Genomic DNA, 20,081 nt, shown 5'->3' with positions numbered 1-20,081 from the left:
CCAAGGTCACAGGTCTATCCACTCCAGAAGTGAAAATTTGTAAAACTAAAGTAGAACCGTCTGTAATCATTACCCAAAATGGATAAAAAAAAATTGATTGTATAAACACTTAAATTTCTAATCATATTTAGTAATACTACGTTTAAGATGTAATTTTTTTTATGCTTCTCAAATCCCTTGCAATATGATGAAATTTAATAACCATAGATGAAATGATTTGAAGTTAATGACAAAACCATATGAGATGATGATTATAAAATTTCCATACAAGTAAGAAAATTTCACTTCCCTCCTCTTTAATTTCCTTTGCAATCATGCGGAAGAGAAAAATAAATAAAGCAAAACCCATAGACAACATAGTTATTTGATTTTATTTGGTATCCAAAATTTAGATCTTGTCGGATGATCAAAAATTTTATTTGATCCTTAGACCAAAATGATAAGCATTTTGCACAAATCCCTCTGTTAAATTTAAATTTCTAGTAAGAAGAAATCAAAACAAATTAGCCTTCACATACATAAGCTATGCCTATTATGTTATATAAATTTTCTCTGCATAAAAATCAAGTGTTAAAGGCTGTTAGGTTTTTATTTCTGCATAAATCAAGTGATCATTCTAGTCCTTTTCTGCTACATCCATGTACCCTCCTAGGAACTATAGGAAGGGTGCATGGAAGTATAAAGACAACTAAAAATACGATGATAAATGATCATAAAAAAGAGGGCATTTGATTGAAAAAGTGTGAAATCTGATACATGGCTGGCTCATTCAGTATAAGACTAAATCAATTGTCAGTTGGCAAAAATATTAGACTTATTAGACCGTGACATTGAAAACAAGATTGTCCTCATAGATCACAACATACTGATATGCATTGCTATGACCATTTTTACTGCATAAAGTTTCTCAAACTCTGTTCTGTTTACCCTGATTTTAATAAAGTCCGAAAGCCACTGTTTGCTCAATTGACAAGAGCAGGAAGCAATTGACAAGAGCAGGAAGCAACTTTTAAGGAAAGTGTTCCAGTTGACTATTTTCAATTAAAATTGTTGCATGGTCTAACAAACTTTCCATAAAAGAGAATCAATAAAAGTGAATCCATGTGGTCAGTGTATCTTTTTCTTCATCACCCCTTCCTCACATCCCGGTTGCGCTTTCACCTGAGCCACCATCTTTTGGCAGCAGACAGTGGTGTATTCAAGAATGGCGCATAACGGTTGACAAGGGGATTCACAGTGTGGCCAATTTTAGTCCACACACCCTGATGGTAGCTTGCAGTCACAGGAGCATGGTACATGAGCTTCAAGAGCTGCCAGAAAGAGGCCCACCAGACAAAGCAAACATTAGTAATAAATAAGCTTTTCAACTCATGCTTGAAAAATGCATAAATTTGCAAGGAGAACCCTTAAACCTGCTCTTTAGGCAGAAAGAATACTTATTAACCTAAGCTAACCTCTACTACAGCCATCTAGAAAACAAGAAGTCTGGTCTGAGTGACTTAAATCATTAGATGCAAGGCCCATGGCGCCTAAAACAACATTGATCAAATGTGAAAAGTAATAAGGACAGGGATCTACACGCTGCCAGCTTTTGTTGGCAGTTTACACGCCAAGACAACAGCAGGCAGACTGAAACACTATATTAAATATGAGAGAAGGAGGCCCACATATTTAACAAGAGGGACTGTGAGATGGACGTAGACTGACAGTGCGAACTGTGTAATTCCTTTTCCCATAAGATAAATGCAGTTAATATAAATGCTTTTTTTTTTCACTAAAAGATTCGTATTATATTAAAGAGGAAAAATATGATACAATGGAAGAAAAGATCAACAAATACAAAGGAATTGAGCCTTTCGCGATAGACCTACCTTCGGCATTTCCATCAGCAGGAAAATCACAAAGGGGAACCAAACCTCAGAAGGAGACACAGAGCACAACTACATGAATCTAAAACGGGGACGCTTATTCGCATCCATTTCCAGCTCCATAGACATCAAAGGGGGCCACACAGACACTGGATTGGTTGCATCATATTTTGCAGCCGTTTTAGCCTAGAAATCAGCAATTGAATTAACCTCACGATGGTAGTGAGTAATCTTCCAATCACGGAAGCTTAAGTAAGGCCATCGATTTCTCCATCTTTGATACACTGACCAACGAACAAAGCCTCTGGAAAGAAGGGTGACCACCGCCATAGAGTCGCATTCGATCCAAAGCTTCTGAACTTTTGATGATTCTAGCATATTCCAAACCAAAAATCACTGCCTGAATTTCTGCTTCAAAGTTGGAAGTCATTCCTATGACTTCTTCGAAGTTCAGAATAACAAGAGCATTTTCATCCCTAGAAACGACTCCTGCGCCAGCCTTCCCTAGGTTTCCTAAGGAGCAGCCATCAGTATTTAATTTTGTCCATCTTGAAAATGGAAGACATCAATAAACTTCCTTAGGCTCTCTTTTCTTCCCTTGATGGATGGGAATTCCAATCTTTCTAGCACACAGCAGATCAGCAATAGTGGATGTGAACTCGCTGTGCACTGAGAAGATATAGCGAAAATCACCCTTTATCATTTGGAAGCAATGGCTGAAGGGTTTTGGAGACCCATCATGGCACCTGGATTTCTTTCCAACCACAAGTGATAAGGGACTAGGATAGCACCACAGTTCCATAGTCTTCTGAAAGAAATGGATCGAGCTTTCTCTTTCCACCATTTTAGCATATCTTCCAAGATGGAGAAATAGGGCCAGGCTGTATTAATTAATGAGCAAAATAGGCTCCATACCTGAGAAGAGAAACTGCAATTTAAGAATAGGTGCTCCAAGGTTTCTTCAGCCATTCCATAGAGCTCGCATTTTGAAAGACATATGAACACCCCATTTTCTCACTGCTTCATCAGTTGGAAGGCTTTTATGAAAGAGCCTCCAACCAAAAGTAGCCTACTGTGGCTGAATGGGGGAATTCCATACAATAGAGAACCAAGAGATGGAAGGATGCTTCACCCTAATGCTGTCCCATGCAGAATGGGTTGAAAAAATACCCGAGGAAGTAGGAGTCCAATGACAAACATCCTCGAGGTCAGATATCACTATCTGAGCGGCTTTGGCAAAGGCGTGCTTTAGAAAAGATGAACTAGTTGTGGGAATAACCCATTTTCCTGATTTAATAAATTCTGCAACTTTGGTGTGTGCCCCCTTGAAAACATTTCAATCCAGCCCTGAACCTTCTGCGAGAGAAGTCTCATCCATCCATCATGCCAGAAGTTTATCTTTCTCCCATTTCCAACAGTCCACTGTTCAAGACTTGAAATGATATTCCATACCTTTTTCAAAACTGGAAAAATCGAGGAAGAGAGATAACTGGACTTGAGCGAGTCATCTGCATTCATAAATCTAGCTCTAAAAAATGAGCTCATAATTGAATCATCGTACTTGATTTGCCAAGCTAGTTTACACAAGCAGGCAGAGTTAACGTCTCGCAGCTTTCTTATGCCGAGGCCTCCTTTTTTTGGCTTGCAAGCATTCTCCCACTTGACTACGACCTTCTTTTGTTTGTCAACATTACCAGACCAGATGAAATTCCACATCCATCGCTCTACTGTTTTAATGGTCGATTGAGGCCACCAATAAACAGCAAATTTGTGAATGGGAATTCCAGAGATTACTAATCTAACCAGCTCAACTCTTCCCGCCAAAGGACAGAAGCTTCCCTTTCCATCCCGCAAGCTTTGCTTTTATTTTATCCATCATTGAAAGAAGACGGCTGTTGGAGACCCTTCCTTTGAATATCTCAACTCCCAAATATTTGGTGGGGAGTTGAAAAATAGGTATGCCCAAAGTCTCTAATATGAAATGCTTCCTATGAGGAGCCACCTTCCCAAAGAAAAGCTTGCTCTTCTTAAGGTTTATATGCTGGCCCGAAAATTCTTGATACCTGAGAAGAAAGTTTTGAAGATTCCTAACATAGGAAGCTGAGGCATTCATGAATACAAAGATGTTGTTAGAAAATAATAAGTGAGAAGGGACAGTTGTGCCTCTTGGCCCTGGAAGAGGTTTCAAATTACCCTTCTCAAATAAGAATTTCAGACCTCTACATAAAACTTCCTCGGCCAAGATAAAAAGAATGGGAGAAATTGGGTCTCCTTAGCGCAGACCATGAGTAGCCCCAAAATACCCTACAAGGCCTCCATTCACCAAGATTGAGATTCTAGAGGAAGAAAGAATTTCATGAATCCATGAAATCCAAGTATGAGAGAAACCAAATTTCTTCAAGGTGGCAAAAAGAAAATCCCAAGATAGAGTGTCAAAGGCCTTCTGGACATCTAATTTAATTCCCATACCCCCACCCTTCACTAAAGAGTGCATTAGATTTGCAAGTTCAGAGGCAAGACTGATGTTTGAAGAAATTATTTTACCTCTCTGAAAAGCTCCTTGCTCCTCAGAGATAAGGTAGGGAAGAAAACAAGACAATCTTGAAGATAAAATCTTGGAAATGACTTTAGTAAAAAAGTTACCAATACAGATTGGGCAGAAATTTTTTAGAGAAGTAGCACATGAAACTTTGGGAATTAGAGTGACGAAGCAGTTGTAACCACCAAAGGAATTTTTTCCCACCCTGAAGAAATGAATAATAGCTCTACAAAAATCATGCTCAACAATATCCCAAACTCGTTTGAAAAAGAATACCTGAAAACCCATCTGGGGCAGGGGAGTTATCTAGATCCAATTCCCAAACTGCGGTTTTGATTTCTTCCTTAGAAATGCGTCAAGGACCGCATTATCATTATCTCATAACTCTAGAGGAATGCAATCAAGAAGATCCCAGTGGGGGGTCGCATGGGCTGCTCCATGGAAGGATTCATAAAAATTAGAGACATAAGATGCTAAAGCCTGCTGTTCAGAAACCCATGTTCCATCATCTTTCTTCAGAGAGCGAATCAGATTTCGCGACCTTCTCATTTTCACAGAGAGATGGAAAAACTTGGAGTTCCGATCTCCATCTTTCATCCATTTTTACTTGGCTTTGTCAAGCCATAGCTGGGCATGCATTTGAGAGGCCTTAAGGAAGCCGGTTTTAGCATCAGCCTCTTTGGCAAATAACTCTTCAGACATACCCGAAGCTTCTATTTCTTCTTGGATGGCCTTTAGATCTTTGGAAGATTTCTCAACCTCTATATCAAGATTTGGAAAGGTATGCCTAGCCCATGGCTTCAAGAATAATTTAACTTGTTTCAGCTTCTGACAAAGAGTGAGAATAGGATTACCATAAGACCTTGTACTCCATGCCTCTTTAATAATGGAAGAAAAACTATCATCCTCCATCTAGAAGTTGTGGAATCTAAAAGGGATGGTTAATGGCTTAGGGACAGCATCAGAAGTCACCGGTAGAGGAGAATGATCTGACACAATACATTGAAGAACTCTTTGCGATATGTTCTTAACGAAGTCAAGCCACTTTCATTGCAGAAACTGCAATCAAGCACCGCTGCCACATGACCCCTTCTACGATTATTTGTCCAGGTAAATTTCCTCCCCTGAGAGGGGACAAAAATAAGCGAACAAGAATCAACCATTGCCTGGAATTCTGCCGCCGAAGCTAGATTGAATCAACCAGGCCCCCTTTTCTCATGAGAGAATAATGTGGCCTTAAAATCCCCTATGACAGACCATGGGATAGTCGTCAATCCTATAAGACCCAAATCACTCCAAAAATATTTTCTCAGGGCTTTGAAGCTACTGGCATGGACAAAGGATAAACCCACCCTGGCGCCAACGCAGTCAACTACTACTGATAATTGCTGGTCCGACATAGAGATCACAGAGGGACAAGGAATTCCTTGCCTCCAAAAAATCCATAGGTTTGGGACTTTGTCCAACCGATGGTTGTGAATGAAATCAAAAGAAAATCCCATCTTATTAACCATAAGGGAGGGGAACTTATAGGGGTGAACCATAGGTTCAGCAACACATACAATGTCGGGGGAGTGATCCCGCAGCATAATCTTCAAGGCCCTTAAGCCAGCAACCTTCCTTGCTCCTCTAATATTCTAAAAAAGAACATTTATGAGGAAAGGAGTTAATGATGAGCTTTGTCAGACTTGTTGGTTTGACCCACTTTTCTTTTGTTCTTCTTCCCTCCATTATTAGCACCAGAAGTCCCTTTTTCACGAGTAGCAATTGCTCTGTCAACGACTACGACCTCCTGAAAATTCGGAGCCACTCAACCATTTACTAAATCAATATCTGGGAAGCTTGAAATCTGAGAGTCGCCTTCATTGCGAAGAGAGTGAAAGACTCGACCCCCTCATGAAGGCTGGACACCACCACTGCCCCTACCTTTGCCAGCGACTTCTCTCCTCGGATGGCCAGGCCTCATGAGAGAAATCAATTCGACCTGAGCCCTCTGAACTTCCTCCTTAGATTCAGATGGGTCAGAGCTCTCAGGTTCTGAATCCAACCTAGACCCACTGTCAGAACCGACCACCTCACCTTCCTCCATAATAGGAAGGTTGTCATTCTGAGTTAACTCCTTATCTTAAGCTACAAGAGCTTCCTTGTCAGCAAAATTCAAATTTAAATTTGAATTGGACTGCAAGGAGTCCAAAACAATCTGAATATTTCCTTCCATACTTGAACGTCCTTGATTGGATTGTAATGAGACATTTAAGGGAGAAGAATCAGAAACGGCATTGACTGCCACGTTTGGGACACCTCCCACTCGCTTCTCCTGTGAGTTGACTCGCCCCGAGTCGACTCCATCATCGACATAGACTGCCCCAGGTATACCGCGTTGTCCATGGCAGCTTGCCTATCACCATCATGTTTCTTTGACTTGCAATCTCCAATGCCATGCCCCAATCTTTTGCAGTAACCGCAACGAGCAATTCCATCCTCGTACAACACCTTTTGCCTGAAACTGAAAATGTTGGTTGTGACAGGCTCCATCCTCTCTACTTGTACCTCTTCAATACGTGATGCCGTTTCAGTAGCATCCACTTCTTCCAAGGGGAGATCTAGGAAGCGGATCCAAACAAGCTTGGTCCAAACATGCTTCTCATGAATGTTGAAATCCAGCTTCCAGTGCTGGAAACGGATTAACTGCTCACCAATCTTCATCGGGCTCCTCTTCCATACAGCCTTCTTGTCTCCTTCCCATTTGAATTGGAAGATGACGAATCCTTTGCCAAGAGGATGCATCAACACTCCCCGACTCAGATTCCATTTTTCTGCAGCCTCTTGTCGCAGAGCATCCAAGGAAATCAATCGGAAGTTAACCCTTCCAATAAGAGCAAATCGAAAGTTTTGCCACTTGGACTCGTAGTCGCATAGAGGGATCATGATTCTCCTAATATTTCCAGCTTGGATTGGTTCAGGGAGGGAATCAATCGCTGGCCAAGAAGCATTTCCAACTGCTTTGGCATAAAAGCGATTTGGAATAGGATTAACGGGACCTCGATCCGGATCTTCACTGGCTCCTCCATCATTCTCCATTCCTCTTTCTTCCTGCGCAGCCCTCACACCAGCCATTCTCTCTCTAATAATATAAATGCAGTTTATCAGCTCTTTCTGATGAAAAAAACTTTTGACCTCTAATGGATGGACCCCACAAGACCAATGATCAGAAAGCTGGATGTCCAGCCACATCCTCATGCGCACCATATAGAAGTTAACAAGGTACCCACTACGAAACCTTAGTTAAAACCTATACAGAATCAGTAGATGCTACAAGCCATTATAAATATGGAAGGAACAAAACAAACCTGCCAGTACATAAATGCTTGTATTATGTTACGTTGCCACCTGCATCCACCAAATGAACTTCATTGTCCATTTTAAAAGCTTGAAAAGCAAAGATATTTGCAAAAAAAGGGGAGAAAATGGAGGAAGAAAAAAGAGAAAGACAAGAATTTTGCAACTGACGAGAATAGTGAAACAATTAGGAGGAAACCCAGTGCAATTTCAGCATGTGAAGTCAGTATGTTGAGTGTAGTTGTGTTCGACTCAACCCATAAGCAAGGATCCTCCAGATACTTCCTGTTCACAAAGAGCAATAGGCAAGTTTAATGCGAGAGAAATTCGCAGAGTAACAAACAGAAGATATCAGGCAAAAGAACTTAGTGTAATACCAAGCAGAAGCAGTAAAAAATAAAACAAAATAAAATAAAATATGCTTGACAACTGTGATTTATGGTCAAGCACAAGAATGAAAGGCAAAGACAAGGTGATAAATCAAATGTTTGAACTTGGGAGGTAGGATGAGCATATGCTGTCTCAGCCCCTCAAGAAAACAATTATTTTTATTACATCTCTCCAAAACCGGAAATTTTGAAACTACAGTATGATGGTTTATGCAGATAAAACACGAGCTGGCTTATCTTAGTGAAAATAATCCTTGGTTTGTGTAACTTGTGATACATATGTTTTGGGCCTTTAATCCAATTTTTTTAGTATAATAGGCACTTTAATGGGGTCTTCAATATGGATAGGAGGTACGAATACAGGATTTACATCTGTGGGATTCAGGTGTCAATATTTTGTGGATTCAGACATGGACTACTGTGGATTCAGTAGTGAACCCTAGTGGAATTCCAGCTTCGGGTACTGCTGAGATTCCAACCATGCGAGTCAGGTGGGATTCTTGATTATATCTCTCTTTACCTTTTCTTCCATCAAATCGAAGCTATGGAAGAGCTGCAGAGCTATTACTTCAACAGGACAGTAGTGAAGGTTTCTGATTCTCTTCTTATTATTTGACAGAAGCCAAATTTCAGACAGAAGGATGACCATGTGGTTCTGAATTGGCATCACTTAAAAACTTGTAGACAATATTTTTTTATGCCAAAAAGAATTGATGCAGATAAAACACAAAAGTGGGCTTATTTTAATGGGAATAAGCATTGGTTTAGGTTAGATATGTTTTGGTCTAATAGGTTTTCTTAGTAATATGTCACTTTAATGGGCCTAAAATATGGGTAGGAGGTAGGAATACAGCATTTACTTTAATAGTTAGTTTAGTTAAGAGTACTATTTCTTTATTTTTTAACTGTTCTTGAATTTTTTTAGTTAGGCAGGATTAGGTCTCCGAGTCTAGCATTGTTTAAGTTGCTTCTTTCTTATATTATTCAGAGCTTCAGTAACAGTAGACTACCTCCGTAGCAAGCTATTGGCTGGAGCAGTTTTAGGCACAGTTTGAGTATTGTTTAGACTATTTTATTCAAACATATGTGAGAGCTATGCCCTACTGATGAATTTGATGAATCAATGAAGGCTTCAATCTGTTTGCTCCGTGAGTTCAGGCTTTCATCTGTGGGATTCAGGTGTGTTACTATTGTGAATTCAGTAGTGGACTATTGTAGATTCAGTAGTTGTTCCCGGTGGATTCCAGGTAGGGTACTGGTGGGGTACCAGCACTGCAAATCAGGTGGATTCCTGATCACATCGACTTTTCCATATCTTGTTCTGTCTCCAAATCAATAATAGGTCAGATTCTCCTAAATTTTCCATCCTACGCACACTTTTTCCTATTATAATTTCTGAACTCATTTGAATGAGGTAATTAAGTGAATGCAATCTTTGTTTTATGCTCCTTCTATTCCAACTGGCATAGCAAACAAAATACCGGCCGGATCGGGGAGGGGGGGCATAGCACAATTCTTCTTGGAGGAGGGTTGGTTTGCCCGGGTAACTAATCCTGCCATAATGTAGTTTCAGATCTGTTCCCAAGTTTCAGTTTAATTTATTATTACTGTTCCTGGTTCTAGAATACTGTTTATTCCTCAATCAGATCTTGATTAATTGCTGAATTGAATCTCTGAAACTTGCCTGTCAATTCTTCTGATTTTATTCTGGGTCATAGTTTCCTATTTCAAGGAGGTTTCTTCCAAATTTTTAATCTGGCCATTGGATGAAGATCTTCTTTTGCAGTCTTGTTCTACATGATAAGTTGAACCATCAACCTGATTTTCATATCCATCTGAACTATTTTATTTGAGATTTTCTCCTAATATGGTTGGTAACAGCCTCTTCTTCGAAGCAGGGGGTAAGGTTGCGTACACCTGCCCCTCCCAGACACTGCAGCATCAGGAGCCTCATGCACTGGGTTGCTCTTTTGCTCTGGTTGCATTCCTATACCTGCGATCTGTCGCAAGTTAATATCCCACTTGATACTCCTGGTTCGGTATTAGTTTCTGCATTAATGGTTGTGTCAAATCCTGTGAAGTACAACGATTGAACTGTTCAGATCATGAGGTCATGGTTTTTATTTGTTTTTATAATTTACAGGTTTCGGAAAAGCCCAATTTTTTTCAGGTGCTTCTTAACTTTTGGCCGTGACTTGGGAAATATGAAAGGATATAATCTGACAGTTGTTCAAAAAAGGCAGCTTGTCCCCTGCGCCAGTGGGGGGGCCAATGGGACTATGGGAGTGCATGTGGGAACATCAACAGGGGCGGGATTTCATGATAAATTGATAGTAATAGTAATAGTAATAATAATAATTATTATTATATATTACAAAAGACAAAAAACAAAGAATTTATTCTCTGTTCTTCATATTTTTCTTAAGTTTTTTCTTTACTTTTAGATTTTGGGTAATTTACAACGCCACCCCCTAGAGAATGCCACAATTATAAGAACATCCCTTCTATTTCACCAAATTAGACTCAGACCCCCTATCGTCAGTCACTGTCAAGTGAAGAATAAAAATGACCATTATACCCTTGTCAAATCTTCGTCTTCACGAACTCCCAGAATTCAAAGAAATTCCGAAATCTCATCTCTCAGATGGGCAGAGGTCGTAGACACTCGGATGATTTCAGGTATGATCCATTGAGTTACGCCCTCAATTTTGACGAAGGACCTGACGAATTTCAGACCGATGAATTTTACCTCTTAGGAGCTTCTCTCCTAGATTCCCAGCAACACCACCAGCGAAATCGATTTTATTTCTTTTTCTTCTTTCTTAATCTGTAATTCGTTGATTATTGTATAGTTTTTTTGATCAGCGAATGAAAGATCCCTCTCATTATTTTTATTATGGTTTGTGATCTAGCGAGGAATTTTCGTTTTCTAGAGAGATTTAGGGGAGTCGCATTAGGTTCTGTTCTTCATTTCTGTTTGTCTTTTATTAATATGAGCTGGTGGTCATAATATGTTAATTGTTTGTACATATTTCAATTGGTTTTGATTTATATTGGTTATAAAAAGGATGAACGAGGATACGAAGCTCCTCTAAAGCGGCACGTCTTGCCCTATTTTCATCGCAAAGGGCGGCATCGAAGAAGCATTGTCGGCGTTGGAATCTTCGTCGACATCACTAGCCCCATATGCCCGCCCAGCCTCACCAGCATCGATCACGGGGCTGCCAAAGGCGGCGTAGTCTGTGATCTTGAAGGTGGATGATCTGATGAACTGGGTCCGTACTAGATCCATCTGGCCTATGACCTTCAGCCTTGCTTGCTATGCGGTCAAGATGATGCACACCGGTGCCGCCCGCTGCGATTTCGTTCAATTTGGAATTATTTTCAGGCCGATTGTATGATTGTTGCTGGCACCCTTACCAAAAAGATGGCTCTTGCGCTTCACAAGGTCTATGATCGAATGCTGCGAGTTCTTGCTGGTCGCCGTCCGTCATCGTTGTTGCCATGATATCCGGTGCATTAAACGATCGCCGGTGGTAGAAATAGTAACTTATTACATGGGTATTTTAAGTATTTTATATTTAGTAAGGGTATTTTGGTATTTAAAATTAAATATAATAGCTGACATCAGCATATAAGGTATATTCCTTAACAGTGACTGACGGTAGGGGGTCTAAGTCTAATTTGGTGAAACAAAGGGGGGTGTTCTTATAATTGTGGCATTCTCTAAGGGGTGGCGCTGTAAATTACCCTTAGATTTTTTATTTTGAAATATCTGTAATTATCACAGGTTGATTCAAATGGTGACCCACCACCTAGTTCTTTTCAGGCCAAATTTCTTAGTACCTACTCTGTTGCTCCAGAAATAATAATAATAATAATAATAATAATAATAATAATAATAATAATAATAATAAAATCTATGCAATATTCCACTCTTACTAGTCAAAGAACTCAACAGATTGTGACTTCATGAAGATTCTAAAGAATGATTAGGAAGTTAACAAAACAACATTCACAGAAGATTCCATATAAACAATTTTGACTGTACTTAAAATCCATTCAAAGAGCTTGTGAAAATCTCCTATAATCTCATAAAAAATGTTAAACGTTCCCTTCATTAGGCAATTAATTTAGTAGACACAAGGACAATCAACAAGCAAATAACAGTGCTTTCATTATGCATGGTGATGTAGATAAATCACAGATGTGTCAGTATTTTAGTGAAAATAAGTCTTCAGTTGGGTTCTATAAAAAGTTGGGCCTTAGGTCCAATGGGCTTTCACTGTAATCGGCTACTTTAAGGAGCCTAATTGGGTAGGAGGTCGGCATACTTGATTTAATTTATTAGTTTAGCTTGGGTTGTTTTATTTTATCAAGTAATAGTTATTTCTTTGTTTGCTAAAGATAGATAGTTTCTTGTATGAATAGAACTCCTATTCCTATTTTTGGATAGAGTTTCAGTCATATGGACACCTATTCTATGAGATTTACTTATATTAGTTTAGTTTGGGTTGTTTTCTTATATTAAGTTATTGTTATTTCTTTGTTTGCTAAGGATGGATAGAATCTTGTATGAATAGAACTGATATTCCTATTTTTCGGGTAGACTTTTAATCATATGAGACACCTATTCTATCTAGTTAGTTAAGATAGAGTTTTATTCTTGTGAGACACTAAGTCAGCTTTAGTGGAAGAGTGTTTCCCATGCTTACTTTCCTTTCCGACCGTAAATATATCTTAGTTACTCTTTAAATGTTGTAAGGCCATAGAGCGCACCACCCCCCCCCCCCCCCCCCCCAAAAAAAAAAAAGGGGGAATTAAGAAAACTTTGCTTCCTCAAGTTTTACGATGAATCAGAATTCTGTTCTAGTTATTCAACAGGCTTTGTTGTGGTGATTCCAGCCTAGGTCTTGGGTGGCGATTACTAGGTCAAATCTTCTTTCTTCCCACCTTAGTTTTCCAAGTTGCTGAAACTCTGGTAGTACAGGATTTCTTTAGACCATGGCACGTTACGAGCTGGAGAGGATATTAGTAGTCTTACCCCATAGAAAGCTTGATCTATCTGCCCCACCCTTTTGTCATATGACTTTCAATCCTTCCAGTGAAAGACCTTCAGACCAAAGCATTGCCATAGCATAGCACAGATACACTATACATATCCTCCAACTATATCTTCTAAATCGTCCTCCATTAGTTCTCCAGCAAGATCAGCATAATCTGACCATCGAATGCTCATGTTTTTAGTTTCTTTGTTCAGGTAGAAATCTTCCCTATCTCCCAATTCCACCATCAGTATTGGCTGAGATGTTAATAGATTGTTCCTCTAGTTTGTCCATTTAGTTGTGTTTATTGAGAAATTGAATTTCTCTATATTCTGGTTCCGTAATTCTGCAACATTTTAATTTTCCATCACTGAGTAGGACTCTACCAGATCTAATAATCTGACTATCTGATCATCATCTTGAGAAATGATCTTCTATTCTCTTATATCAGAACAGTATTCAACTAGAGTTCAATCACATCTAAGTCCTTGATTCCACGTTATTGAATTTTTCTTAAATCAAGTATATTTTTGTTCTCTGTGATTCTGGCTGCTTCTTGGTTTTCTGAAACATAGTGTTAGATGGATTAGAACCAGATAACATGGACAACATATGTGTGAATACAAACACAAATTTTACTTGGATACAAATACATGTAAGCATAAAAGATATAAATCAATAGGCTTGATAAATCATTAAAAAATTAATTATTTCAACAGCAACTGGTAGACTGACTATTTAAGCAATAAAATTCACTTGATTAAAGGCCCGATTGCTCATAATGTTACCTGTATAAAGAGGAACGGCCAAAATTTCGCCTTAGAAATTTCGCAACATTTTCAAGCACTCGGCAAAGCACAGGTATCAAAGCAACTGCAATGCAGCTTGCCATTAGTAGACAGTAGATATGATAAGAGGCATGAATCAAGATATCAGATCAATTTAAGAACATCAGGACTGAAATACATTACTATTAAGCAATTCCAGGCCAACAGATGCTTACATTTCAGTTGAAGAGGGGAGGTCACAAACGTAAGACAGTAAAGAAAGTACATAAAATCCTTGCTTGGAATAACCGACTGAAACCATACTTGGAGAGCCTGAAGATTCCATGCCCTAGGTTTCTGAAATAAAAGAATTGTCTCGTGTTATACATGAAAATCAATAGTAAAGAAAATGTGGAACATCACAAAGAGGATAGGATGGGTCATAATGGTGACATTACCCCATATAATGAGTACAAAGAATACAGAGAAGAACATGCAGTTCCCATAAAGGACAAGCGATATGCTCTGTTTGAAAGATTTCTAGGTGCAAGGGGAAAGATTGCAAGCAAAGCAACGATAAATACCTACAAGAAAGCAAGAAGATAAAACTGCATTAGGAAAGTTAAAAGGTGATAATATGAGCAGCAAAGCTTGCAAAATATAAACCTCATATTTCCAGGAATGATTTGCTCTACAAATACGAGGAAGCTACAGAGGACCAGTACAAGTTCTGAGAAAACTGTATGGTATCCTAGTCCTCTTTGATCCGTTTAAGTAGCATGGGTTTCTCATTCATAACCTTTTTATTTCATACCACTCAATTCAAAATAGATCTCCCTTATCTGTTGAGCTTAAATGTTATTAAATGCAAACACTTTCAGCACTACTGCAAAGATTATCTCAAAATTAAATCCATTTTGATAGATCTGGGAAGCATGTTATGTCTGTTGGCATGGACAGAGTAAGTACAGCCCCTTCCCCTAAAAAAAAAAAAATATAAAATAAAGGCCGTTACCTAGTGCACAAAGGCTTCCCGCACTTAAGCAGGGTTCTGGGAGGGTATATGGAAAACTATAAGAATGTGGAGTAAATTTTGAAAGGTGAACCACATATCTTGAAAATGACAACTAACGAGTAGAAAGCACCTGAAAGACTTTCATAGACATTACAATGGATTCTTTCTCTGCAGGAGAAACAAGCCCTTCATATTGTCCATGATAGTACATTAAGGAAGCCGAACATCCTTATTTGTTTAGATAATATGCATTGCTTCACCATCCCTATACTTTGTGTTATTTGAGTGTGCACCTATTCTGTGCGTGAAAAGTGTTTCTGAAGCTTTAAGCCATCCTTTCTCTCTGCCCTTCTGTACATACTTATCTATTATATTTCTATTTTCTTATAGTGGTGCGTCAGGTAGAAATCCGGCACTCTAATATATCTCCCCATTGAATTTTTGCATGGATCCTTTTGTTTTATGACCTCATTTTCTTTCGATTTCACGTCTTTTCAGCTTCTTTTTGCTAGGGCGTCACCCCGTAAGCGACACGCTGTATAGATACTGAAATGCAGTGGTAAATAGTCAAGGGCAAGTGAGAGGTAAGATTACAGCCCATAAGTATAGGATTAGATTAGCATCCTAGAACATTGACTCCTTAACGAGGAAGAGCTTGGAGCTGGTTGATATTATGAGGAGAAGACAGATTAATATTGCATGCATTCAAGAGACTAGTTGGAAGGGTAGCAAAGCTAAGACGCTACATGACTTCAAACTTTCGTATGCGGGAGATCAAAGTAATAGAAGTGGAGTATGCATTATAGTGGAGAAAGATCTAATGAATGATGCAGTGGAAGTCAAAAGAACGGGAAATAGAATTATATCCATCAAACTGGTGTTGGAGAAAGAGGTTGCCAATATCATCTCCGCTTATGCATCCCAAGTAGTATTGGATGAAAGTATCAAGTATCAATTTTGGGATCAAATTGATGATTTAATGCAGAGTCTTAATCAGGATGAATCGATTATTATTGGAGGTGACTTGAACAAACATGTCGAGAGGGATCATCGAGATATGAAGGTGTCCATGGTGGCTATAGGGTTGGGGAGAGGAACGAGGAGGGGGCCCCAATCCTAGACTTTGCGGTAGCTTTGATCTTCCCATTGTGAACACCTTCTTCGCTAAAAGGGAAGAGCACTTAGTACATACAAAAGTGGGACCTATACCAATTAAATAAATTTATTCCTAACAAGAAGGGAAGACATAAGGTTGTGTAAGGATTGTAAAGTAATACCTAGGGAGAGTCTAACCACCCAACATAGACTAGCAGTCCTAGATTTGTCTTAGTGCACAAAAGTGTGGGAAGAGGGAACCTATGTACCCTAAGATGAGGTGGTGGAGATTAAAAGGTGAGCCCCTAAATACATTTATTGATAATGTGGTCAACCAAGGAAAGTGGAACTACGATGGCGACACCAATGTGATGTGGAACGAGATGATGACTTGTATTAAGAGGGTGATCAGAGAAGTTCTAGGGGAAGTGAAGGGTAGTCGTCAGACCCCTAGAGAGACGTGGTGGTAGGATGAAGAAGTCCAAGCAGCTATTAAAACCAATAAAGTTTGTCTAAAGACATGGTAAAGGACTAAAGATTTAGAAGATAAAAAGAATTATTATGTTGCCCGAAACAAAGCTACGAAGATTGTGGGGATGGCTAGGACGAAGAAATTTGAGAATCTTTATACTAACCTAAACACAAAAGAAGGGGGAAAAGGTATATATAAGATAGCTAAAGTGAGAAAAAGGAAAAGTAGAGACTTTGACCAGGTGAGATGTATCAAAGATGATGATGGAAGAGTATTGGTAAAGGACGAGGACATCATGAAGAAATGGGATGAGTAAATTTATGCCCTACTAAATGGAGATAGCCTGAGTAGAAATGACCTGGAAGATTAAGTTATCTAACAAGAGGCCACACATCATAGATATGTACGAAAGGTTAGTGTGGAAAAAGTTAAAGAAGCCTTGAGAAAGATGAAAACTGGAAAAACCAGGCCCAGATAAGATCCCAATAGAAGTGTGGAAAGCCCTAGGAGGATGTGGGGCTGATTGGTCAACCAAATTGCTTAATAGGATTTTGAACACAAGGAAGATGCCAGTTGATTGGATGAGAAGCATTGTAGTCCCAGTTTACAAATAAAGGGGATATTCAGAGCTGCAATAATTATAGAAGTATAAAACTAACAATTCATATATGAAACTATAAGAGAAGGTTATTGAAGCCCGCCTAAGAAAAAAAAATTAAGATCTCGAAGAGCCAATTTAGATTTATGCCAGGTAGATCTACAAAAGAGGCTATCTACCCACTGAGGAGGCCCATAGAAAGTTATAGAGCCCACAATAAGGATCTCCACATGGTCTTTATTGACTTGGAAAAAGCATATAACATAGTTTCTCGAAATTTAATCCGGCATGTCCCTAGTTAAGGGAGAGTTGTCGAGTACATAGGCAAATATAATTAAGGACAAGTATGAAAGCGTGGTCAAGGCAAGGAATTTCCAATTATGATTGGGTTACTTAAGTATTAGCCTTAAGCCCCTATTTATTTGTGCTTATCATGGATGAGTTAACTACAAGCATTCTGGATGAGATCTCCTGGTGTATACTCTTTGCAGATGACATTGTTTTAGTGGATAAGACTAAAGTAGGGATTAACGCTAAGTTGGAGTATGAAGATCAGCCTTGAAAATAAGAGGGTTTAAGATTATTAGATCAAAGATGGAGTATGTGATGTGTAACTTTTAGCCATTTTATGATGGATAATTAAATGTTGAAAATTTAGGGGAGAGAGATTCCACAAAGTGATTATTTTAGATATCTGGGGTCAATCATAAATAAAGAAGGTGACATTGAGGATGATGCTTATAGAGAATTAAAGTGCTATGATGAAGTGGAGAGGTGCGTTTGGAGTGTTGTGTGACCGGCGTATCCCTTTAAAGCTCAAGGGAAAATACTATAGGATTGTTGTGTAGCCAGCCATGATGTATGGGGAGAAATGTTGGGAGTTAAGAATATTTATATGGAGAAGCTGTGTAGCTGAGATGAGGATGTTAATATGGATGTGCGGGAAAACTAAGAAAGATAAAGTAAGGAATGAGCGTATTAGAATTGATCTGGGAGTTGCCTCGATCAACAACAAGCTTCCCAAAATTCGTTTGAGGTGGTATGGCCATGTTCAAAGAAAGTCTGAGGGCGTCCTTTAAGGATGAGCGATCTGATTCAGATTAAAAGAGCAAAAGAGCTAGGGGCAGACTTAAAATGACCATAGGAGAAGTGGTGAGGAATGACATGCATAGTCCCAGCCTTGTCCCAAGTGTGACCTCGGATAGAGCCTATTGGAGGGCAAGGCTCATCTTTGCATATCTTCCTTCCCCTTTTCTGTTTGGTTTTCTATTTTATTTTGTATGGATCCATGCAGCTGACCCCATTAAGTTGAGAAAGGCTGAGTTTGTTGTACATGAAGGAAGCCAGATAAACAGGTCAAATAATCAGGGCCACAACAGTACCAATGAACTCTCTTGTGATGGAAAAGAAAGGGATTTGTGGAGTATATGCTCCAAAATGGGTTAACATTTCAAAGGTAATCAAGCAATGCCATTAACAAACTCCAAAATGGGTCAAGTATGCATTTCGGAGGTATTAGAGAAGCAATGCCATCAACAAACTGATGCATATAAATCATCTAAATGGGCTTATATTATAGAAATAAGATTTTTTGGATTGGGTTATATATAACTTGAGCCTTTAGTCCAATGGGTTTTTTGTAGATGGGCCTATAATATGGGTAGAGGCTAGGTATATGAGATTAGTTAGTTAGTTGTCTTTATTTTAAGTGTAATTTACAGTGCCACCCCCTAGAGAATGCCACTATTATAGAAACACCCCTTGTTTAATACCAAATTGCATTCAAACCCTCTACCATCAATCTCTGTTACAGAATATACCTCAAATGCTAACATCAGCAGCTTCTTTTTTCCTAAATACCATATTACCCTTCAAAATGTCGAAGTACCGATATTACCCTCACACACCCCAACCCCAAATCGTCTGAAACCCTAACTCCAAAACTTCACTGCTACAGACCGACAGTGAGTGGCAATGGGAGACTGACAGTAGGACGAGTGACAACATGATATTGATACACTTCCCATACTCACCAAGCCAGCTTGACCCAAAAATGAGAAGAGATACCCTCGCCAATCTTGTAGCTTCCTTGCTTGTGAACTCTGGAGGAGAAAGCAGCACAGGGAGGGACTGAGAAAGATGGTTTCGAGTACGACGACGATAGTGAATACTTACCCTCTCTCTAGCTATACTTTCGGAAGATCGTCTTGCTCGAATGAAAATCAACTACATGAAAGAAGGCATGCATGAAGCAATTCTTCTGGTTCAGGAGCATAACCATCCTCGTATACTGCTTCTAAATTGGAAACACCTTTTGCAAGCTTCCTGGTGGGCGTCTAAAGCCCGGAGACAATGAAATTGAGGACTTGAAACGGAAACTCTCTAGCAAACTTCCCACTAATTGTACAGCCCTTCAACCAGATTGGCAGATCAGGGAGTGTGTTGCTGTCCGAGAGGGATTACTTTGCAGTTCCAAAAAACTTGAAACTGTTAGCTGTCCCCTGTTTGAGCTCTATGATAACGTTCAGAGATATGGGCAGGTTATCTCCACCATCCCACAGAAGCTGTCCAGATTCCAGTTCAACATGACCAATGCATGAAGAAGCAGAATGTAGTGGAATTTATTTAGGCCGGGACCAAAATTATCAATTAATTGGTACGAGTGAGGACAAAGTTTTGCAGATAGACATACAACTGAAACTAATCAAAGTCACCTTATTTTCTGCAGAGAGTATATAATTGGTCCTTTTAAGGACTTGTATCTTTCCTTTTTTCTTATTAACTTGTTCATCTTGTTTCAGTTGGTGAACTTGTATGATGTTTAGATCCTGAATATCTTTGGAATGCTACTCCATGTATGCTAAAAAAGAGAAAGTCTCATACTGTCTCAATACTCTCTCATCCATCAATGCTGCTAGATGATACAGCAACCTCTGTGGGTGAGATAACGGCAG

The 20,081-nt window shown here is 39.2% G+C and overlaps 1 protein-coding gene and 1 pseudogene across 1 annotated transcript in view; one reads left to right on the top strand and one right to left on the bottom strand.

Moving 5' to 3' along the window:
* Positions 1–789: 789 nt before the first annotated feature.
* The window catches only part of LOC122059462 (transmembrane protein 33 homolog), a 33,747-nt gene continuing 14,455 nt past the window's right edge, over positions 790–20,081 (bottom strand). Inside the window, exons 4-9 of the mRNA XM_042622255.1 lie at positions 14,406–14,531; positions 14,184–14,304; positions 13,969–14,053; positions 7,918–8,031; positions 7,758–7,797; positions 790–1,310 (exon numbers count right to left, since the gene is read on the bottom strand). Coding sequence (XP_042478189.1) covers positions 1,158–1,310; positions 7,758–7,797; positions 7,918–8,031; positions 13,969–14,053; positions 14,184–14,304; positions 14,406–14,531 — 639 coding nt within the window. The 3' untranslated portion in view covers positions 790–1,157. The remainder of the gene's footprint in view (positions 1,311–7,757; positions 7,798–7,917; positions 8,032–13,968; positions 14,054–14,183; positions 14,305–14,405; positions 14,532–20,081) is intronic.
* Positions 19,121–19,801, top strand: LOC122059463 (annotated as a pseudogene).

This window comes from Macadamia integrifolia, chromosome 13 (assembly GCF_013358625.1).
Source record: "Macadamia integrifolia cultivar HAES 741 chromosome 13, SCU_Mint_v3, whole genome shotgun sequence".
Classification (NCBI taxonomy): Eukaryota; Viridiplantae; Streptophyta; class Magnoliopsida; order Proteales; family Proteaceae; genus Macadamia; species Macadamia integrifolia.
Note: the sequence above shows the minus strand (reverse complement) of the source record. Positions and strands in the feature narration are given on the sequence as shown.